Source organism: Meles meles, chromosome 18 (assembly GCF_922984935.1).
Source record: "Meles meles chromosome 18, mMelMel3.1 paternal haplotype, whole genome shotgun sequence".
Lineage (NCBI taxonomy): Eukaryota > Metazoa > Chordata > Mammalia > Carnivora > Mustelidae > Meles > Meles meles.
Window position 1 is genome coordinate 24,947,385 of NC_060083.1, and position 19,544 is coordinate 24,966,928.

At 49.9% G+C, this 19,544-nt stretch overlaps 1 protein-coding gene across 1 annotated transcript in view; it reads right to left on the reverse strand.

The window, feature by feature from the left end:
* The window catches only part of PITPNA (phosphatidylinositol transfer protein alpha), a 40,014-nt gene extending 25,129 nt beyond the window's left edge, over positions 1-14,885 (reverse strand). Inside the window, exons 1-4 of the mRNA XM_045985991.1 lie at positions 14,633-14,885; positions 10,060-10,090; positions 4,976-5,121; positions 613-704 (exon numbers count right to left, since the gene is read on the reverse strand). Coding sequence (XP_045841947.1) covers positions 613-704; positions 4,976-5,121; positions 10,060-10,090; positions 14,633-14,652 — 289 coding nt within the window. The 5' untranslated portion in view covers positions 14,653-14,885. The remainder of the gene's footprint in view (positions 1-612; positions 705-4,975; positions 5,122-10,059; positions 10,091-14,632) is intronic.
* Positions 14,886-19,544: the final 4,659 nt, after the last annotated feature.

Consider the following 19,544-nt stretch of genomic DNA (forward strand, 5'->3'; position numbering starts at 1 on the left):
CACAGTGCTCTCACAGGATGGAACACTACGCAGACATTACAAGCTTAAAAAATAGCAGACTCTATGGTGACAGGGAAAAGATTCTAAATAAAAAATGAGCAATTTAAGAATTAGTATGATTTGATCTAAAATTTGTCTTCAAAATGTGCCTGGAGATAAACGCGTAAGCATTAAAAAAAGGATTAGATAAAAAGACACCAAAATGTCAACACTGACTATCTAGAAATGGAAGCAGCCTGGGTGATTATTTTCTTCTGTTTGTATGTATTTTCCACAATTTAAACAGAGAACACTGCTTCTGTAAACAGTGAAAACAGTCATCATTATTATACCGACCCAACCAAGAGGGGCTGGTTCTGTGCCATCTTAGGCTGTGACTACTTGACGGTTCCCCCCCAAATGGCTGCCACACTTGACTAGACGACAGTGACACTCACCACCAGCCTGAGGAGGGGGGGGAGTCCCCAAGCTCATCCTTTCATAGACTTACTCTGGAAAATGGAGGTGGAACACAAAACCCTAATTCACGGCCACCCTTACTTGACCTACTTGACCACACCCTCCATCTAGCTTGGGGCCCCTACTCCAGCTTCCGGTCTGGGCTGCACTTACCAGTTCTGCAGTAAGGGTAGGCATTCCATGCCTTTTCATGTATATTCAGGGCTCCCTCTGGGGCTAGCATTCGAACGAACGTGGGCACTTTGCTGTGGTAAGAAAAGGCAGTTACAAAGAGAAATGGAGAACAGAGAAGACGATGGGCTGGTACATCATAGTCTTCAGGCCATAGCTTCCACTTCTTCAGCGGGGTTGGCAAGCAAGTCTCCATGGGATAAGCAGGTTACTCCTCTGTGAGAAGCTACCTGTTGGAGCCTGATACCCCAGCTCAGCTGCCTACTAACATCCACCCACAACTCGCCCCAGCATCTCACCACCCATTGGGAACAGGACAGCAGCTGGGACCCTTGGCTACCTGCTGTGGTTTATCAGTCCTTACATTATCATGACCCATTTTTCCCGAGCTCACCGGGCCCAGGGCCTTCTACTACACGATGCCAAGGATGGGATACCTTTGAGTGGACCCAGCTAGGTTTATGGGCCACAGTGACTGGCTTTTAGACTGAGAATATGGGACCGGGCGCCTGGGTGGCTCAGTGGTTTAAGCTGCTGCCTTCGGCTCAGGTCATGATCTCAGGGTCCTGGGATCGAGTCCCGCATCTGGCTCTCTGCTCGGCAGGGAGCCTGCTTCCCTCTCACTCTCTCTGCCTGCCTCTCTGCCTACTTGTGATCTCTCTCTGTCATAAATAAAAAAATAAAATCTTTAAAAAGAAAAAAAAAAAAAAGAGAATATGGGACCAAGATGATCTGATCTGCTGTCATCAGTTCTGGGAGGCCAGGAGGGTCTCAGGGCTATCTGCCTCCCAGGACAAAATATTTCTTCCATTCAGTTCTTTTTGTCTCAGGTTATAGAACAGCAGGTATAGTATGAGCCTTTTTTTTTTTTTTTTTTAAGATGCATTTATTCCTCTTCCTTAGTTCTTAACTGGTAATCTATACAGTCTTTAGTAGGCTCCAACAATCTCATCAGCTTAAGCGCCTGAGGCCTAAAACGAAAGAGCTAAACCCAGCAGAGAGACAATCCAGACACTCAGGGCAACCCTCTGAGATTCATTCACTCATTGCCGCACTCATTCAAAATAAGTCTTCCTGTGTGCCAGGCACGAGGATATCTACAGAAATCACACAGACATAGCTCCTGACTTCCTGGAGCTTACGTTCTAGCGGGGAGTCTACCCAGCCAGGCAGAGGCCAGCACTGTTTTAAGTGTGTGCCGCAGTGGGTGAGCACCGGGCTCTGGGGGGCAGAGCACGGGGAGAACGTGGTGTGGGCGGTATGGTACGTGGGGAGGCTCCTTAGGAAGAGTAAGAATTAAATGAACACACAGAGTAGAGAATGAGTAGGACTGAGCTAAATAAAAGGATGGCAGTGGGGTGGGAAAAGCTGGGAGAAATAGAGATAAATTTGGAATAGTTGGTGTAAGCTATGAGGCAGGGAATATAAGAGAACATCAAGAGTTAGGTCATAAATGATCTTGTAAGTTACGTGAAGGAGTCTGGACTTGATCCCAAGGATCCCAAGGAAAACCATCCACATCTATCTTTGGACAGAACACTCAAAGTTGTGCAGAGAAATGAAAAGCAGGGAGCGCAGTCAGGAGGCTGCTGTAGTAATCCATGCAAGAGATGACAGAAGGAAATGAAAACGCTGGAGGTACCGAAAGAGTTGGAGTCAAAAGGACTTGATATGAGGGATGAGGAAGGGGGGGTGGGGAACCCATGTTTCTGACTGCAGCAGCTAGATGGCTGATAGGAAGGCTTTGATCATAATGAGGAGAGGTGCTCAAGGCATTCGGCACTGCTGGTTTTGATTTGTTTTTTGCAGTTGAGGGTTTTGGGTTTAAATAAAGAGTGGTGGTGGCAGCTCAGAGTTTACCTCTTCTCTTTAAAGTAAGAGGGTAGGGGTGCCTGGGTGGCTCAGTGGGTTAGGCCTCTGCCTTCGGCTTGGGTCATGATCTCGGGTCCTGGTATTGAGTGAAGAGCCTGCTTCCCCACCCCCCTGCCTGCCTCTCTGCCTGCTTGTGCTCTCTGTCAAATAAGTAAAAACTTTAAAAAAAATAAAATAAAATAAAGGAAGAGGGTAAGACAAGACCCACCCTCCACATGTACAGACCTCCTCTCGGACACTTTGGTTGGACCACCTGACTCATAAGGAACAAACTGGCCCCTTCTACTAACCTCACTATCTGTTTGCAAAGTGCTCTTTAAAAAAAACCCCAAATGCACTATGGGATAGGCATGTCCTGAGCCTTATCCGAATCAGCTGCTAATGGCTCAGTAAGGACTGGCTGGCTGGCAGTCAACGCAGAGGAGGGACGGAGGAGGATGCAGAGGAGACACGGAGGGCAAAGAGCACAATGGCAAGGAAATGGGATCATGGCAGACATCCCCCACTTCACGGTGCTGCCCTCTCCCTGGTTCCAGCTCTCCCAAAATCCGTGACCTCTACACTGAGCACTTCTACAGCTCCAGGGCACTAGACAACGCTAAATCAGGGATTTTCCCAAATGAAAATGAAATTGGTTTCATTTCTAGTCAGTTCAGTGACGAGAAATGAAGATCCTGGTTTACATTTCATAGCAATGTGAATGTACTTACAGTCGCTGAACTTAAAAATAGTGTTAAAAAAAAAAAAGTGGGGGGGCTGCCTGGGTGGCACAGTCGGCCAACTATTGGTTTTGACTCAGGTCGTGATCTCGAGGTCTTGGGATCAAGCCCCTCAGCGGGCTTGGCGCTCAGCACAGAGTCTGCGTAGGATTCTCTCTCCCTCTGCCCACCCCAACACTGCTCTCACACTCTCTCTCTCTCAAATACATAAATCTTTAAAAAAATGGTGAATTTTGTGTTATGCATGTTTTACCACAGTTAAAAAAGATTTATCAAGTTTACTTTTTCCTGTACTGGACAGTTTCTAAAACTAGCTTAGGTCAACTTCCATTCAAGATGGTGTATAGTTTTTGTTGTTGTCATTTTTTGTTTTTAAGATTTTATTTATTTGTCAGAGAGAGAGTATAAGCAGAAGGAGCTGCAGGCAGAGGGAGAAGCAGGCTCCCCTCTGAGCAAGGAGCCTGATGTGGGACTCAATCAGAGGACGCTGGGATGATGACCTGAGCTGAAGGCAGATGCTTAACCGACTGAGCGAACCAGGTGCCCTGAAGCTGGTGTTATGTTTATTATGGCTTTCAATGCTGCTTATAGTCCACTGAAATATTACTCTTTCAATTAGAGATTCAGCAAATTTGCGTGGTTTGCTATGGATCTGGGGATACAAATCAGACTCACTTTTAAATATTCATGCCCTTGATCCACAGAGAAGTACCAAAATTTCTCTGGTAAATGATTTTACAATATCAGAATTTTTTTTTTTAATGTATTTATTTGACAGAGGCAGAGATCACAAGTAGGCAGAGAGGCAGGCAGAGAGAGAAGAGGAAGCAGGCTCCCTGCTGAGCAGAGACCCCGATGTGGGGCTCGATCCCAGGACCCTGAGATCATGACCTGAGCCGAAGGCAGAGGCTTTAACCCACTGAGCCACCCAAGCGCCCCACAATATCAGAATTTAAAATACTATCTGTCCCGCAATTTCACTTTTAGGAGCATTTACTACAAATTTACACACATAAGTATGGCACAAGATTTGTGTGCCAGGCATTGTATGGGAATGCTGTATGTCAACATCTGGAAATGACTATAAACATCCGTCAGGGGAGGACGGGGGAAACGAGCCACAGCACACCTGTACAGCACAATGCCAGGCATCCTCTCAAAGAACAGGGCAGAATACACTGACAGTGGAAGGCAGCTATGATGACAGGAGCAAAGTCAAGAACAGTATGCACAGTCTGATCTCATGTACATCAGAGAATAAAGAAAATGGAACACCCACTTACTTACACACACACACACACACACCCCTAAACTCACAACTAAGGAACTAAACACCACCATCTCTGGGGACTAGGAGCCTGGTTGGGACAAGTGTTAAAAAAAAATAATAATAGGGGCGCCTGGGTGGCTCAGTGGGTTGAGGCCTCTGTCTTCGGCTCGGGTCATGATCTCAGGGTCCTAGGATTGAGCCCCGCATTAGGCTCTCTGCTCAGCAGGAAGCCTGCTTCTTCCCTCTCTCTCTGCCTGCCTCTCTGCCTACTTGTGATATCTATAAAATAAATAAAATATTTAGAAAAAAAAATCATAAAGTAAAAAATAAAACCTTTTAAGTGAGCAAAGAAGTGCCACGCACACCCACTCTCACAGGTGAAGCAACCTGAGCAATCAGCTAATAACACGGAAACACCCCCCATTATCCATGATCTCCACTTCAATACTTGGCTGCCTTCTGGCTTGGCTGCTCAGCCACATACCTCTGTAAGTGGTAGATCTTGTGTGTGTACTGGCCTTTCTCACCGTCCTTCTCATAGGGCTCGTTCACCAGGACCTCCACGCCTTCTCCACCCCCTGTTTCATTTTTGCTGGCCTCGGCCACAGAATACAGCTGCCCTACTTGATACTAAAAGACACAGAGACACAGGAGTTACTGTCAGGGCAGAATTCTCACCAGGCGCACACAATCCAGTTGCCAGCAACCGTTCAATGGGACCACTCTGGGATCCACCCTCCCACCACCACACGCCCCCCTCGTTCTGCAGTTGCAACGTGGGACCTTGCCCAAATCTACCCACAGCAACTACGAACATGGCTCCGTGGCCTCTCCTTAGCTATCAGATGCGTTTCATTTCCTCCCTCCCATGTTTACATCCTCCATCAAGGCTTAAGGAGGCAGGTGAATATATTTAACCTCATACCACTATCCAGAGAACACATTATAGGATCCAAAGTAGCCTTTCCCCTGAATCTGCCTCTAGCATTAGGACCCTAAAACCAGATCTGGGTTGGCTGCTAGACTTCTCTTTATCCTATTCATTTAAACAGATCCTAACACATGACTTCTTGTTAAAGAAAGTTGCTCTGTGAAATCCACAATCTCTGCTGTAAACTGGCTCATCGACTTATACTTTCTCCAGTGTTGTGCACCTCGTCCCCCTGCCAGCAGCTCCAGAACATTCTTGCAGGCAACCAAACCTCCAGATGCTTTCCAGAATCCTGGCAGGGCTGAAGCAAGTGTCCTATTTCCCATTATGGATAACACAGATTCCTACCCCACAGTATGTACCTTTACTCCCAATTTGACAAGTGCACCCTCCGCGTTGGCACTTACTAGACGGCAAGGACCTAGTTTTCTTCTATTTGGGTCATAGGCCACCCTGGCAAGTCACCGGTCAAGATTACTGGCCTCCTCTAACCCCCTCAGGACAACTCAGCGTTAGGACCAATGACCTGAGCTCTGCCCAGGTCCTTCTACTCCCTGCTCTTGGAGGGAAGCTGTTCGGTGGAGAAAACCAGACAAAAAGAATGAACAGCGACAGTTAATGCGGGAAGCTACATCTACACCAAAGGATGTGTTTTCCCTGTCACCGCCAGTGCCACCAGGAACAGGTTTCGAGAGTATGAGAAAAAGAGGGACTGGATGACATTGGGGGTGTAAAGGTTTTTCCTCAACCTCCACGTTCCCCTCCCCAAACTCCTGGGATTCCTGGGAGGGACAGACAAGGGTTTTTCTCCTTCTGAGATTGAACCGGAGAGGCTGCATCTCTGGGCAGCACCGCCGACACCGCTGTCTGCAAGAGCAAAGGGCATGGCGGCTTCCGGGGCTGCTGCACCTCAAACTCGGACGCCTGCTTTCCTGGGCAGCTTCACGAGCGCTGCAGGGAAATTTCTGGGCAAAGTCCAAAAGGGACGCAGCACTCGCCGGGACAATTCACTCTTCACCATAAAACTGAAGGAGCCCTAACTTCCAAAGTAAACACCTGGCATAAAATGCCAAGGAAAAGCCCAGGCAAGCGATCCGGGCTCAGTTAATCCCACAGAAAGGAACATCTGGGCGGGAGCCTGTCACCTTGACTTTGCTAATCCTAAGAAATATCAGTGCTGCCTCAATGTCCCCAGGGAACACCAAGCTGTCTCTATGCCTTTCCAAGTCCAGCCCTTGGCACTGAGGTGAGACGAAAACCCCTAACAAGTGGGTCAGGGTCTGGCTAAGCAAGGGGATCCTAAGAAGGAATGTTAGTTGTGTTTTAGAGAAGAGTCATAAGAACACCTAACCACTGACTCAGCAATCCTAGAGGGCAGGCTGAAGAAAGGGCCCAATGGAGGGGACTGGGTCGGCTGGTGCTGCTGTTTGGTTGGGGGAGGGGGAATGGACACGTGCACACGCACACACACACACACACACATGCACACCCAGGCAGAGACTAATCCCCTTCATTTGGTTCCTCATCAGATGCAGGAATCAGAGGGCAAGCTCTAAGAGGATCAGTCTGCTGGGCTGGCATCTTCCTCCTTTAATCTCTCTTGATATTCTGATCCTTTAATCCCAATGAGACAAGTGAAGGCAGTTTTGTTAATCCAAAGGGGTTAAGTAAGGCTGGCCTCCCTAAGCTCCAAGTGAGGGACACTTCTGGCACAGGGGCTCCATACCCTGGGAAAGCAGAAAGCAGCCACACTGAGATGGGGCTGGGGGTCAGATCATTACATCAGATAAAGAGCCCTAAGGAGACAAGACGGGGATTGCAGCCTCCTCAGGCCTAGGACAATGATGCCTGCCCTTGTCCCAAAGAACTAAGACACCCAGCTAAGAAAAAAGGAGACCCTATCACTAGGAGTGGGAGCCCAGGAAGATGCAGTGGGTGGGCCTGAGACACTGGCAAAAAACATCATCACGAAAAACAGCATAGCTCTTGGTCCCACCCACCTGACCCTGTCCGGCCAGGGAGCACAGGGGGAAGGTACCACATGTCTCTGGAAATGAAGTAAACCAACTCTGGGCACATGGAAGAGGGTGGGCCTACATAAGCCAGGAACCACTGGTGGACACACCCTTGTCAAACAGCCGGGCTTTCTCACTCTGCAGCCAAATGCCTAGAAGCCCTATGCCCTATTAGGCCAAAGGCTTCTGCCAGACAGAAGCTAATTCCACCCCAAAATATTGACTCAGACCATCAGGATGGTTATAAAGACATGGCCTTCTCTTTTCTCTTTCTTCTCTTTCCCAGCCTACCTCAGAAAGCCCTGAGGAAGGGAACTGGGCTGGCTCAGTGGGAAAAGTATGCAACTCTTGATCTCAAGGTCACGATTTCGAACCCCACAATTAGGTGTCGAGATTAAATAAATAAATAAATAGATAGATGTTAAAAGGAAGGAAGGAAGGAAGGAAAGAAAGCAAGAAAGCCAGCTCTGAGGGCCTCAAATCAACGCCTTCGATTAGGAAGTGAATCCCACAGTCACTGATGCTGGGCTGTTCCCATGGGAACCACGAGTCAGGAAGGGGCTATTGATACAGACTGAAAAGGTTGATCATTACTTGTTTCTTCTTTGGTTTCCCCATTCAAGATTTTCTGATCTTCTGGAACTAAGGTTCAAGCCATCAGAAAAGCAGCTCCGGGGTGCCAACTGGCTCATCAGTAGAGCGTGCAACTCTTGATCTCAGGGTTTTAAGTTCAAGCCCCAAGGTAGGTGTAGAGATTACTTAAAAATAAAAAGTCTTGGAAAAGCAGCCCCTACTTCCCCCTACCCAGGACATGCACTTGCTTTCTCATCAGTGACTTCTAGCTGAGAACAGGTAGACTATTCCCAGGCATAAAAATGAATCCTAACCAGCACTGACTTCCCAAGCTTGTGCTTACCCTGTAGGCTCTGTTCACCCCTCCCCATCACTTCCTCAATACTGCAAACAAACTGCCAATTGCAGATGCTCTCAAGATGAGTTCTTTTTTTCCTCCATGCCTGGCCCCATCATAAGTAATCTCCAGGCTTCCTGCAGAGCAGCCAATACGGCTCCCAAACACTGCTGGCTTTCCTGGATTGGCCCCACATGGCAGAAGCATTTCCATCCTTGTTCACTCAGGATACTCCCTGTGAAATGTTCATTTCACCCCGAAATGCACACTGAGGTACTCCTGAGTTTTGGGAGACATCTTCCGACCTGGGGGGTGGAATTACCCTGTACAGCAGAGAGAGAGCTACTGGACCCCCAAGAGGGGAGTTTTAGGGCAAGGGACATGCTGGGCCTTCCTGCTTCCAAACCACTTCCTGTGGTTTAGAAAATCACCACTTCTTATTTTTCCCAAAGAGAGCAAGGCCCCCTCCAAAGGAGGTGGGTTAACAGGAAACCCCCACCCCCACCACCAAGACAACACCTGTCAGCCTAAGCACACGGTTCCCAGGGCCCAGGTTCATGTCAGGTGTCTCCAGGGACAGCAACACCTCTCCTTTCCAGGCCCTTTCCCAAGATTCCCAGTCTCATTTGCCTTATGCCCCTGACCCAAAACTCTCAGAGCGTGTTCAAGGCCTGCCTCAGGCTCCTTCCCCCAGATCTTCGCAGCTCTTACCAGATGTGCAGCCCATCACAGGAGGCAATCCTCCAGGCATCCAGTGCCTGCCCACCCCTTTTGGGGTTAAAAAGCTCAGATATTCGTCTCATCTAAGGTGTGCTGCAGGCTCTGTTGGCCTGATTTCATTTTTCAAAGGTCCATTTCATATTTGGAACAGAGTGTAAGTTATCACAGGAGCTTCATGCTGACACCACAGGAAAGACGATGACTGAGGTCACCACACTGGCTGAAAAACTTCACTCAAACTGGAGCCTGGCTGGAAGCTGGGGGTGGGGTGTGTGTGTGTGCGCGCGCGCGCAAAGAATAGGCTGCACCAGGAGAGGAGAGTGGAGGAAGTTCAAAGAAAGGGTGGGATGAGGGAGGCTCTATGACAGTTTTCTGCTGTCCAAGAGACTATTCTGAGTCAGTGTGGCCTATGAACCTTCTGGTGGCAAATGCTGCCAGGTCCCCATACACAGGAACACGGGGCCTAACACTATAAAAGGACAGAGGGCAAGCCAAGCCCATTTGCTATTACCTGCCCTCTGTAAAAGGATTCTGGGCCTTGGTCTTCCCAGCAGTCACCTAGAATGTGGCTAGGGAGGGCCTCGGAGATTTCCTGCCCTACTAGTTTGTTGCACAACAGAGAGAGCCGTGCACACTTCCCAGCTGTGTCATGGAGGTCCCAGAAATCCCCTCACACACTCAATGCCCTCAATAAAATGTCCCCAAATGGGCTCAGTCCTAGCAGGTAAAAGGGGCTCCTTTGGTCTCTGGTCGAAGTCCCCAAAGGCCAACAGCTTAAGGTAGGCTGCAGATATAAAAAAATAAATAAATAAGTGCCTTCCTTTGACAGAAAGTGGCACCAGGAAAATTCTCATCAAGTACTGATTATCTCTAAGTTAGAACAACCATGAAAACCACATGAAGAGTGTGCACCACTTGGAGCCCAACTTAGCCACAAGGTCACAAGCAATTATATACAACTATGAATAAAAAGGAAAAAAAAAAGAACTTACCTCATCTACAGACACAGGCAGGATGACTCGACTACAAGAGAGGGAAAACAGTATCAACTTCAGGCTCTGAATGCAGCCCAAGGTTCTTACAGCATCATCTTAGAACACTATTAAATGCTTTGTTACACATGACATATACTCACTGTCAAAAACCCAGCAGAGAATGGCCCCCTCAGTGCTCTGAGGCAGGATCATCTGTGCCCTTCAGGTCCCTATGATTCAGTGCAAACCTGTCCCTCTACCAGCTACTTCCCGGGCCTCTGACTCACGTTTGGAGCTGTCCTTTTCTCCCTCTCCCCCACTAACATCCTTCCCAGCAAAACAAGGGCCTTGCAAACTCTGAAGCCACAATACGGAGTCAGAGAGACCTGAAGAATCAGGCCCTGGGGATTTCATCTCTATGGGCCCCATCTCCTAATAACAGCCCTCGAGGTGGAAGGCTAGGATGGGGTCATGCTCCTTTGAAGCTTAATCACGCTAAGAGCAGGCACCAGATATCTCTGCTCTGGGCCAGGGCATTGCAATACAAGTACTGTCACAAAGCCACGAAGAGCGGACATTCTACTTGTGTCCTGACCTCCAGAGGCTGTCCAAAGGCTCCCCAGTTGACTCCTTTCTTCTTCTTCTCCATTTCAATGAACACCCATTGGTGGAGGTACCACCAGGAACCCAAAAGAAAAGCCATGGCCAGCAAGGTCCCACACCAGTTGGAATTCCACAGACACATGCGGGCTCGTGGCAGAGCAAGAGTCAAGCCCCAGTTCAAAGCCATGAAGTCCGAGTTGAGTCAAAACCACTTGGTCGTATTCATACACATCATGCCAGTTCCGAGGTTAGCTTCTCAGTTCCCAAACCTTAGCTGGGCCCCACTGGAGCCTTCTGCACCTTGTACGCTTGGTGAAGCATGAGCTGCTATGTCGTCCTTCCTATGCAGTGGTTCCGACAACTCGGATCCATGTTCCAGGCTGGTAAACACTCCGCTCAGTATTTTCTAAATCTACGAATCTCCCCCAGGTAGCAAGAAGCACACAGGGGTCTGAGAAAAACACCGCACTAAAGGGAAGGCACAGAGCAGAAAAGTAGCAGGGAAACCAAAATGGGCTTCGAATCCTTATTGCCTGCTAACCGCCCCCCCACCTGCACAAATCCTGCAGGTTACTGGATGCTGCCACGAAGGCCCTCCTCCCATTAGAAAAAGCCAACAGTGCAGAAAAACACTTTCAACTGGGAGGCCACAATTTCTGCACCCTCAGAAGAAACTTCCTAGAAAACAATATGCCTTTTATCTTCAAGAACAGCAGTAAGGATCACATCCAAGAATTTGCAGAAATCAAATCAAGGAGAATCCTGTTAGAGGAAGTGTCAGAAAAACCAGCAGGGAAAACTTTAAGCCCTTGGTGGGCACCAAGTCTCCCCATCCCCGCAAAGAGACAAGCATCAGCCAATTCCTGAGAGGACGCTCTGAGGTTGCTTACATGACAGCCGCACGCCCAGACACTTGTCCCCGGCTCCTTAGGAGCAAAACCACTTCAGCAGCAATAGAGTGCAATTCCAAAGGATAGGGCCACAGGGGCAGTGCTGGGCTGAGACTGGAGCTGTGCTCACTGCACTGCGACCTTCACTTCCACCCTTCCCAGAGCTGCAGCGCTGCAGCCACGGCTAAGTGGCTCGGATGGCCCCCTCCCCGTCCCCTGCCCCAGGATGCACATACGGAGCACAAGTCAGGCAGGAAGGAAACGCAGATGCCGAGCAGGCTCTGCATCCCCAGCACCTTGGACCCTTCCCTGGCAGGCTTCAAGGGTAGAAGAACAAAGAATGGGAAGGAAGGACCTCTCTTCAAGACTCACTCAGATCTCTTCTGAAGTCCCTTTCCTGACTGACCTTCTTCATGGAACTACAGGTTTCTATAGACTCTAGGATCCATTTGGGAACAGAAAAAAAAAAAAAAAAAAAAGATCAGAAGAATGGGAAAAGCCTGTCATCTGGACGGTCAAGACTAAAATCCAAAGTGCTGGGGCACCTGGGTATCTCAGTCAGTTGAGCATCCAACCCTTGATATCAGCTCAGGTCATGATCATGGAGTCCTGAGATCGAGTCCCGCATCAGGCTCTGTGCTCAGTACAGAGTCTGCTTAAGATTCTCTCTCTCTCTCCCCCTCTCTCCCCCCACCCCTGCCTCTCTCTCTCTCTCTCTCTCTCTCAAATAAATAAATAAAATCTTTTAAAAAAATACTTTAAAAATAAATAATAAAATCCAAAGTGTACCACTTCCTCCTCCTGTTAGGATCCCAAGGTTCTTCCTCCTCACCATATAAAGCTCCAAGCTCTGGATCAACATCATCCTGGATGTCAAGAACTAGAAGTGGAGGGTGCCTGGGTGGCTCAGTGGGTTAAGCCGCTGCCTTCAGCTCAGGTCATGATCTCGGGGTCCTGGGATCGAGTCCCGCATCGGGCTCTCCGCTCAGCAGGGAGCCTGCTTCCCTCTCTCTCTCTCTGCCTGCCTCTCTGTCTATTTTTTTTTTTAAGATTTTATTTATTTATTTCACAGAGAGAGATCACAGTAGGCAGAGAGGCAGGCAGAGAGAGAGAGAGAGGGAAGCAGGCTCCCTGCCAAGCAGAGAGCCCGATGCGGGACTCGATCCCAGGACCCCGAGATCATGACCTGAGCCGAAGGCAGCGGCTTAAACCACTGAGCCACCCAGGTGCCTGTGCCTCTCTGTCTATTATGACCTCTCTCTGTCAAATAAATAAATAAAATCTTTAAAAAAAAAAAAAAGAACTAGAAGTGGAGGGGCTTCAAAATAATGCTGTTCAGATGAAGTCTCAAGCTGGGATGAAACCTGGGTCTCTGCTCCCTTTGTTATACAAAGTTCCACACTGTGTCCTAAATGTCCTAAACACCTCCAAAGAACAAGCCAGATGGAATGGGGCAAAGTGCCTTCAGCGACGAAATGGACACCAATGTGCCCTCTGCACACCCGCCTGGGTACCAACTGAGTTCTACCAGTTGCTCTCTACCGTGACATCTCCTACTTCTGGACTTCTGGGCTTCTGACCCAACGCTGCCCACAGGCCCTCCCCTCTAGCAAAGCAGCTTCACTGTAAATTCTGCACATACACACTCAATCTCTCCTCTTTGGGGGAAAAAAAGTCTTGAAATGTTTACTTGGAGTCATGAGCTTCAGTGATCAGTCAGCTAGTGTTTGAAAGATTTAGCAATTTAGGGCGCCTGGGTGGCTCAGTGGTTTAAGCCGCTGCCTTCGGCTCAGGTCACGATCTCAGGGTCCTGGGATCGAGTCCCGCATCAGGCTCTCTGCTCGGCGGGGAGCCTGCTTCCCTCTCACTCTCTCTGCCTGCCTCTCTGCCTACTTGTGATCTCTCTCTGTCAAATAAATAAATAAAATCTTAAAAAAAAAAAAAAAAGATTTAGCAATTTAAACATCCCACCCACCCTGTCATCTAATCCCCTAGATTTCAGGAGCAAGCCTATCTCCCTGCAACACCTACCAGAAGTCCCTAGTTTCCCAGCCCAGTCATTACTCAAAAACTCCCTCACCCTTCACTGTCTTTCATCAATTAATGGTTTTATGGGAACCTTCTCAATTCCTCAAAGCAATTTCTCTATCTCTTTGCACCAAAACTAAGAATGCTCTAGAGGCAGGCTGCCCCTGTCCCCCACACCCCATTCCAATATATATACTTATTATATATATTCACAAACATATTCCCTCTACCCTATTAACAACCCAGCCCTCTCCATCACTCTAACTCCCACAAATCAGCTCCTCCCCGATATTTCCTGGATTCCTCACCCAAGTGTCCCCAAGTCCCAAGCAAATATCCTAAGCTTCTTTCCAAGTACCTCCTCCTCTGCACCTACCACCTGGGCACCACGTCATGCCACCAGTCCCCTCTGCTATCTTTTTAGACCCTTCCTCTGTCCCCCAAGCCTGGCCCTAACTCCCTGCTCCTTTTCCTAGGTGCACTAAATCCAATCCTTCCCCGGATGCCTAAGGCAGCCACTCCTCATACTCCAGGTTCCCCTCACACTCCTCCCCATCATCTCAGTCCCATTCCTGAAGCTGTCTATCTGCTCTTTGGTCCCTGAAGCCTACTCCTCCTTCTCCCGCCAGTCCCCTCAGCCACTCCAGCAGTTCTGGCGGGCCCCTCCGTCCCTCAGCCCCACCGTACGACCGCCCCACATCTCCATCCCCTCAGCCCCTCTTCATGCCCTGTTGGCTCTCACTGTCCCCTTGACCCCATCTCAGTTCCTGTGCAGCCCTCATTGTCCCCCTGGCCTCTCCTCTCAGGCCTATTCGGCCCTCACGGTTCCTCAGGCCCCACCGCAGGAGCTGTCCGTATCTCTCTAGCCCCGTTGGCCCCACCTCAGGCCCTGTCCGGCCCTCACAGTCCCCTCAGCCCCTGCTGGGCCGCCCAACAGCCCATCCATTGCTCTCCACCCCCTCGGGTCCCGTCCGGCCACTGCATCTCCTCTGCCAGGCCATCAAGCTCCCTGGTCGTCATCCCCGACTCTCCCTTCCTCCTCGCTTCCGCACGGCCCGCCGGACACTCACTACTCCTTGAGCAGCACCATGTCGCTCCGCAGCTCGGCAGCTGCCCGCTGCCCGCCCGGCCTCCCGCCCGCTTCCCCGCGGCCTCTCTCCCCGTGGCCCGGCCCGGCCCGGCTGCCTGTGCGCCTTCGTCGTGGTCTGCTCCGTCCCCGCCGCTCTCGCTGCGGTCGCCGCGCCGGCTCCTGCTGCCCCGGCCTTGCCGCCTCCCGCGCCGCTGCCGACGCCGCCCGGAGCTCCGGTTCCGCAGCGCCGCGCGGGGGCGGGGCGTCTCTGCGGCAACCAGAGCGTCACACGCAGCGCTGCGCGCTGACCTCAGCGCGAAGGAGGAGCCTTCTCGGGCCCGCCCCTTCCTCGTCCTTAAATGGGCCGTGGCTTCGGCCTCAGGGTCCGAGGTGGCCTCTCGGCAGGCGGAAGGCGCGGGTGGTTCGCGGGACAGACAGCAAGGTGTCGGGTGGGGACCTAGGTGTGAGTGTTCTGTACCTGTACGCACGGTCCCTTGGTGTGGTGGGTTGAGATCCAGGAAAGGGCTGTGCCAAGAAAACATTAACGATAACCAAATTTACGTCCAAATGCTCTTCTAAGTGCTTGACTCCTCAAGACATCTCTACAAGAAAAAGTTACCATTGCTGTGCACCTTTACGGGTGAGGAGGAGGCAGGGGTTAAGAGACTTGCTCAAGTCCTTAATGAGCATGTGATGGAGATTTTCACCCAGCAGTCTTAGTGTGATGTCATTCATCCAATATGTATTTGCAAAGTACGCGCTGTGTCCCCAAAACCTGTGCTTTCGTTGAGAGAGTAAACAAGACAGTTTCGAGAAAAGGCCCGTGAGTGGTGGAACACAGGCTTGGTGGAATTATACTTGGTGGAATTACACTGGTCAGCAAAAGCTTCCTGGAAGAAGAGGGGTAGGTTTTGGGGTGGGATGTTTTTATTTTGTTTTTGTGGGTTTTGAGGGGGGGCTTTTTGTGTTCTTAAGATTTTTTGTTTGTTTGTTTAAAGTAATCTCCACACTCAACATGGGGCTTAGAGATCAAACGGGGGGCTTGAACTAATCATCAGAGATGGGGAGTACATGATACTCTACCCACTGAACCAGCCAAGTGCCACTCCCCCACCCCACCCAAGAAGAGGTTCTAAATTGAGATCTGCAGGGGGCTAGGAGGGCAGAGTTAACCAGACAGAGTGGGGAGAGGGTTGGAGGCAGATAATATAGTTCCTGGCAATGATAAGGTGTTTGGAGTCCATCCTAAGAGGGCTGGGGCCCTTTAAGAATTTTAAGCACGAGGGAAGCCTGGTTGGCTCAGTGGGTTAAAGTCTCTGCCTTCCACTCAGGTCCTGATCTCAGGGTCCTGGGATCGAGCTCAGCAGAGGGATCTGCTCAGCAAGGAACCTGCTTCTTCCTCTCTCTCTGCCTGCCTCTCTGCCTACTTGTGATCTCTGTCTGTCAAATAAATAAATAAATAAAATGTTTAAAAAAAGAGTTTTAAGCACGTCAGGTGCACCTGAGTGGCCTAGTCCATTTCCGCCCAGGTCTTGATCTCATGGGTCTTGACATCAAGCCCCTAGCATGGGCTCCACACTCAGCAGGGAGTTTGCTTAAGATTCTCTCCCTTCCTCCCCCCCCCCCCCCACCCCCAACCCATGGGCATGCACTCTCTCACTCTCTCAAATAAATAAATCTTTTTAAAAAGAAGGTTAAGCAAGTTTGGTGTTTGAAGGCTCACTCTAAGGGGTGGGTGGAGAGGGCATGGAGGGGCCAGACCAGAAGCAGGGAGCCAATTAGGAGGCTTCTGCAGAAGTGCGGGGAAGAGGGACTAGGACAGTGATAGGAAAGGGCAGGGGAGGGAAGCAACTCAAGAGGTTAATATCCATAAGGTTTGTTGACTAATTGGCTGAGAGGGAGAAAGGGAGAACACCACCAGGTTTCTGACCTGGGAGCCTGAGTGCAGTACTGCCTTAGGAGAATACTGAAAAGACAGATGTACACAGAGGAAACTAGTGGCTCCAGTGTCGGATCTGAGGGACAGCCAGGTGAGGGCGAGTGGGCTGCCCAAGATGAAGACTTGGGAAGGGAGTATGGAGCAGGTAACAAGCCATTGCTGGCAAAGCCATGACGGGTATACCTCAGTGGAACCCTGAGTATTGCACGTGTTGGCCTCTCGTTCATCAAATCCTAAAGTAGGCGCATGGATTGCCCCAGAAATCCAAGTCCAAGCCCCTTGAAGGAAGGCCAAGAGAAGAAGTATTTTTTTTTTTAAGATTTTATTTATTTATTTGAAAGAGAAAAAGAACATGAGCATGGAGGAGAGGGAGAAGCAGGCTCCTGGCTTGAGTAGGGAGCCCCATGCAGGGCTCAATCCCGGGACCATGGGGATCATGACCTGAGCCGACGGCAGACACTTAACCTACTGAGCCACCCAAGCACCCCGAGAAGAGGAATTATGATCCAAAGTCCAAGATTAACTGCACCCTGGTCCCCTAACTCTTCAGAATGGGGCTTTTACCCCTACATAATATCAATGAATGGTTGTTTAACAATTGCCATGTGCTGGCTCTCTCCAGAAGGTAACCAAACCCTGCCCCCTGGGAGCCTGCAGTCTAGTTGGGACAACTACATTTACTCATTCACTCAATAAATATTGATTAAGCTCCTGGCCTCGTCCTGGGCCTTTTTCTCGGCACTCAGGATACAAGGGTGACCTAGAAAAACCAGGTCTTTCCCTTGTTCAGTGGCAGGGTGGGGTGGGAGCAGAATATAAACAAATACAGAAATGGCCTCAAGTAGTGGTAAACGTTATGGAGAGGCGGGACAGGGCAATGTTAGCTGGGTGATCAGGGAAGGCTCTTGGAAGAGGCGATATTTAGTCTGAGCCCTGCCTGATGAGAGGAATTATTGCTGAAGTGACTCTTAGTTAACGAGAGCTGAGACAAGGGGGCTTGGAGGCTGTGCTGGGCAATGAGTAAAGTAAAAAGATAGGAAACAGCCTCTGCTCTCGAGTCGCTCAGAGAGAGGAGCCCTTGCACTTTTACGGGACTGAAACAGTGCTGAGGCAGGTCCCAGCAGAGACCTCCTGGGCTGCAGAGGTGTGGGGAGCATGCCAGGACAATGGTACTTGAGCCAGGTTGGAAGAGGAGCTGGCATCTCCAGAGGCGGACTCTTTCTTACTCACAAAGGCCTGGAGGCAGGATTCAGCAAGGGCCTCCGGTTAGCACGTGAGCGCTAACAGGTGGGACTGAGCGCCAAGCTAGGGAACTGTACCTCTGTTCCAGGGGCAGGGGGCAGCCCCTGAGGGCCCAGTCCTCGCCACCCAGATTCAGCTGTTGGCGAGATGGTGCCACTCTTGGGACATCTCTTTTCTGAAGCATTTTAAAGAAGATCTCAGGGGTGCCTGAGTGGCTCAGTCAGTTAAGCATCTGCCTTCGGCTCAGGTCATGATCCCAGGGTCCTGGGATGGAGCCCCGCATCGGGCTCTCTGCTCAGTGGGGAGCCTGCTTCCCCCTCCCTCTCTGCCTGCCTCTCTGCCTACTTGTGCTCTTTCTCTCTGTCAAATAAATAAATAAAATCTTTTTAAAAAATAAAAATAAAGACGATCTCAGATATTATACCACCACACTCTGTGTTTCAGCGTGCGTTCTAGAAATAGGAATATTTTCCCGAAAACCCACAATGCCGTTACTGTACTTCACAGGATTAATAATTTCTTTTTTTTTTTTTAAGATTTTATTTGGGGCGCCTGGGTGGCTCAGTGGGTTAAAGCCTCTGCCTTCAGCTCGGGTCGTGATCCCAGGGTCCTGGGATTGATCCCCGCTCTCGGTGGGGAGCCTGCTTCCCCCTCTCTATCTCCACTTCCCTCTCTGCCTGCTTGGGATCTCTGTTTGTCAAATAAATAAATAAAAATCTTTAAATATATATATTTTATTTATTTGAAAGAGAGAGAGAGCACACAAGCCGGGGTTGGGGGAGGAGCAGAGGGAGGAGCAGATGTCTTCACATCCCCATTCCTGGGGAAGGGGTGCTGTGAGGAAGGAGGGATGGACACCGCTGCCCCCTCAAAACCACTTCTCCATGCTCCAGGCTTAAAATCTCAAGTGTCCCAGTGACCTTCTGCCTCTCATGTCTCTTTCTTTGTTTCTCTCCCTCTCTCCATCTCTAGCTGCACCTTTCTGTCTTCTCTCCGTATCTAGCTCTCTCTCCAACTCTTTTTCCATCTCTCCTCCATATATCTCTCTGTACCTTTGTCTCCCTCTTTAGCTGTATTTCTGTTCTCTCTGTCTCTGTCTTTCCTCTCTCTGTCTCTGTTCATCTCTCCTCCCTCCTGTTCTCTCTGGACCCCTCTCTGCCTCTCTCCCCATCCCTGTAGTCTCAGTCTCTGTCCCACTGCTCTGTCTGGGCGATGACCTCCAGCCCAGTGTTTCTTCTTCTTCTCTTCGAACCAGTCTCCTTCCCCCATCTGTGCGCTCTTAGCTCCGTCTCGGTCATCCTCTTGCCTTCATCTCACATCTGTGCATCTCGAAGTTCTCCTGGCTGGCAGGCCCTGTTGCTGCCTCAGCCACAGCCACACCTGTAACCCATCTCTGGGTATCTCGGGGAGGCTGTGTTTCACTGTTTCCATCTTCTGCTCTGTCCCTTCCTGGCGGGCAAGAGCATGCTCTTCCCCCAGCTTCTCAGCGAGCCTGTTTTCTGTTTATTTTTGTCTCTCTCTCTCCCTTTTCAAGTTTCATCTTCCAAATATTGATTGAGCAGCTGTTGCATGCCAGGCACTGGAAGTATCACAATGACCAAGGCAAAGAATGTGCCAGCTTTCAGGGAACATTCATTCTGGTGGAGAGACAGACACCAGACCCAAAAAAGAAACAAACAAGCGAACAAACAAACAAACAAACAAACGGACAGACAAACGTGTGACCCTGGCT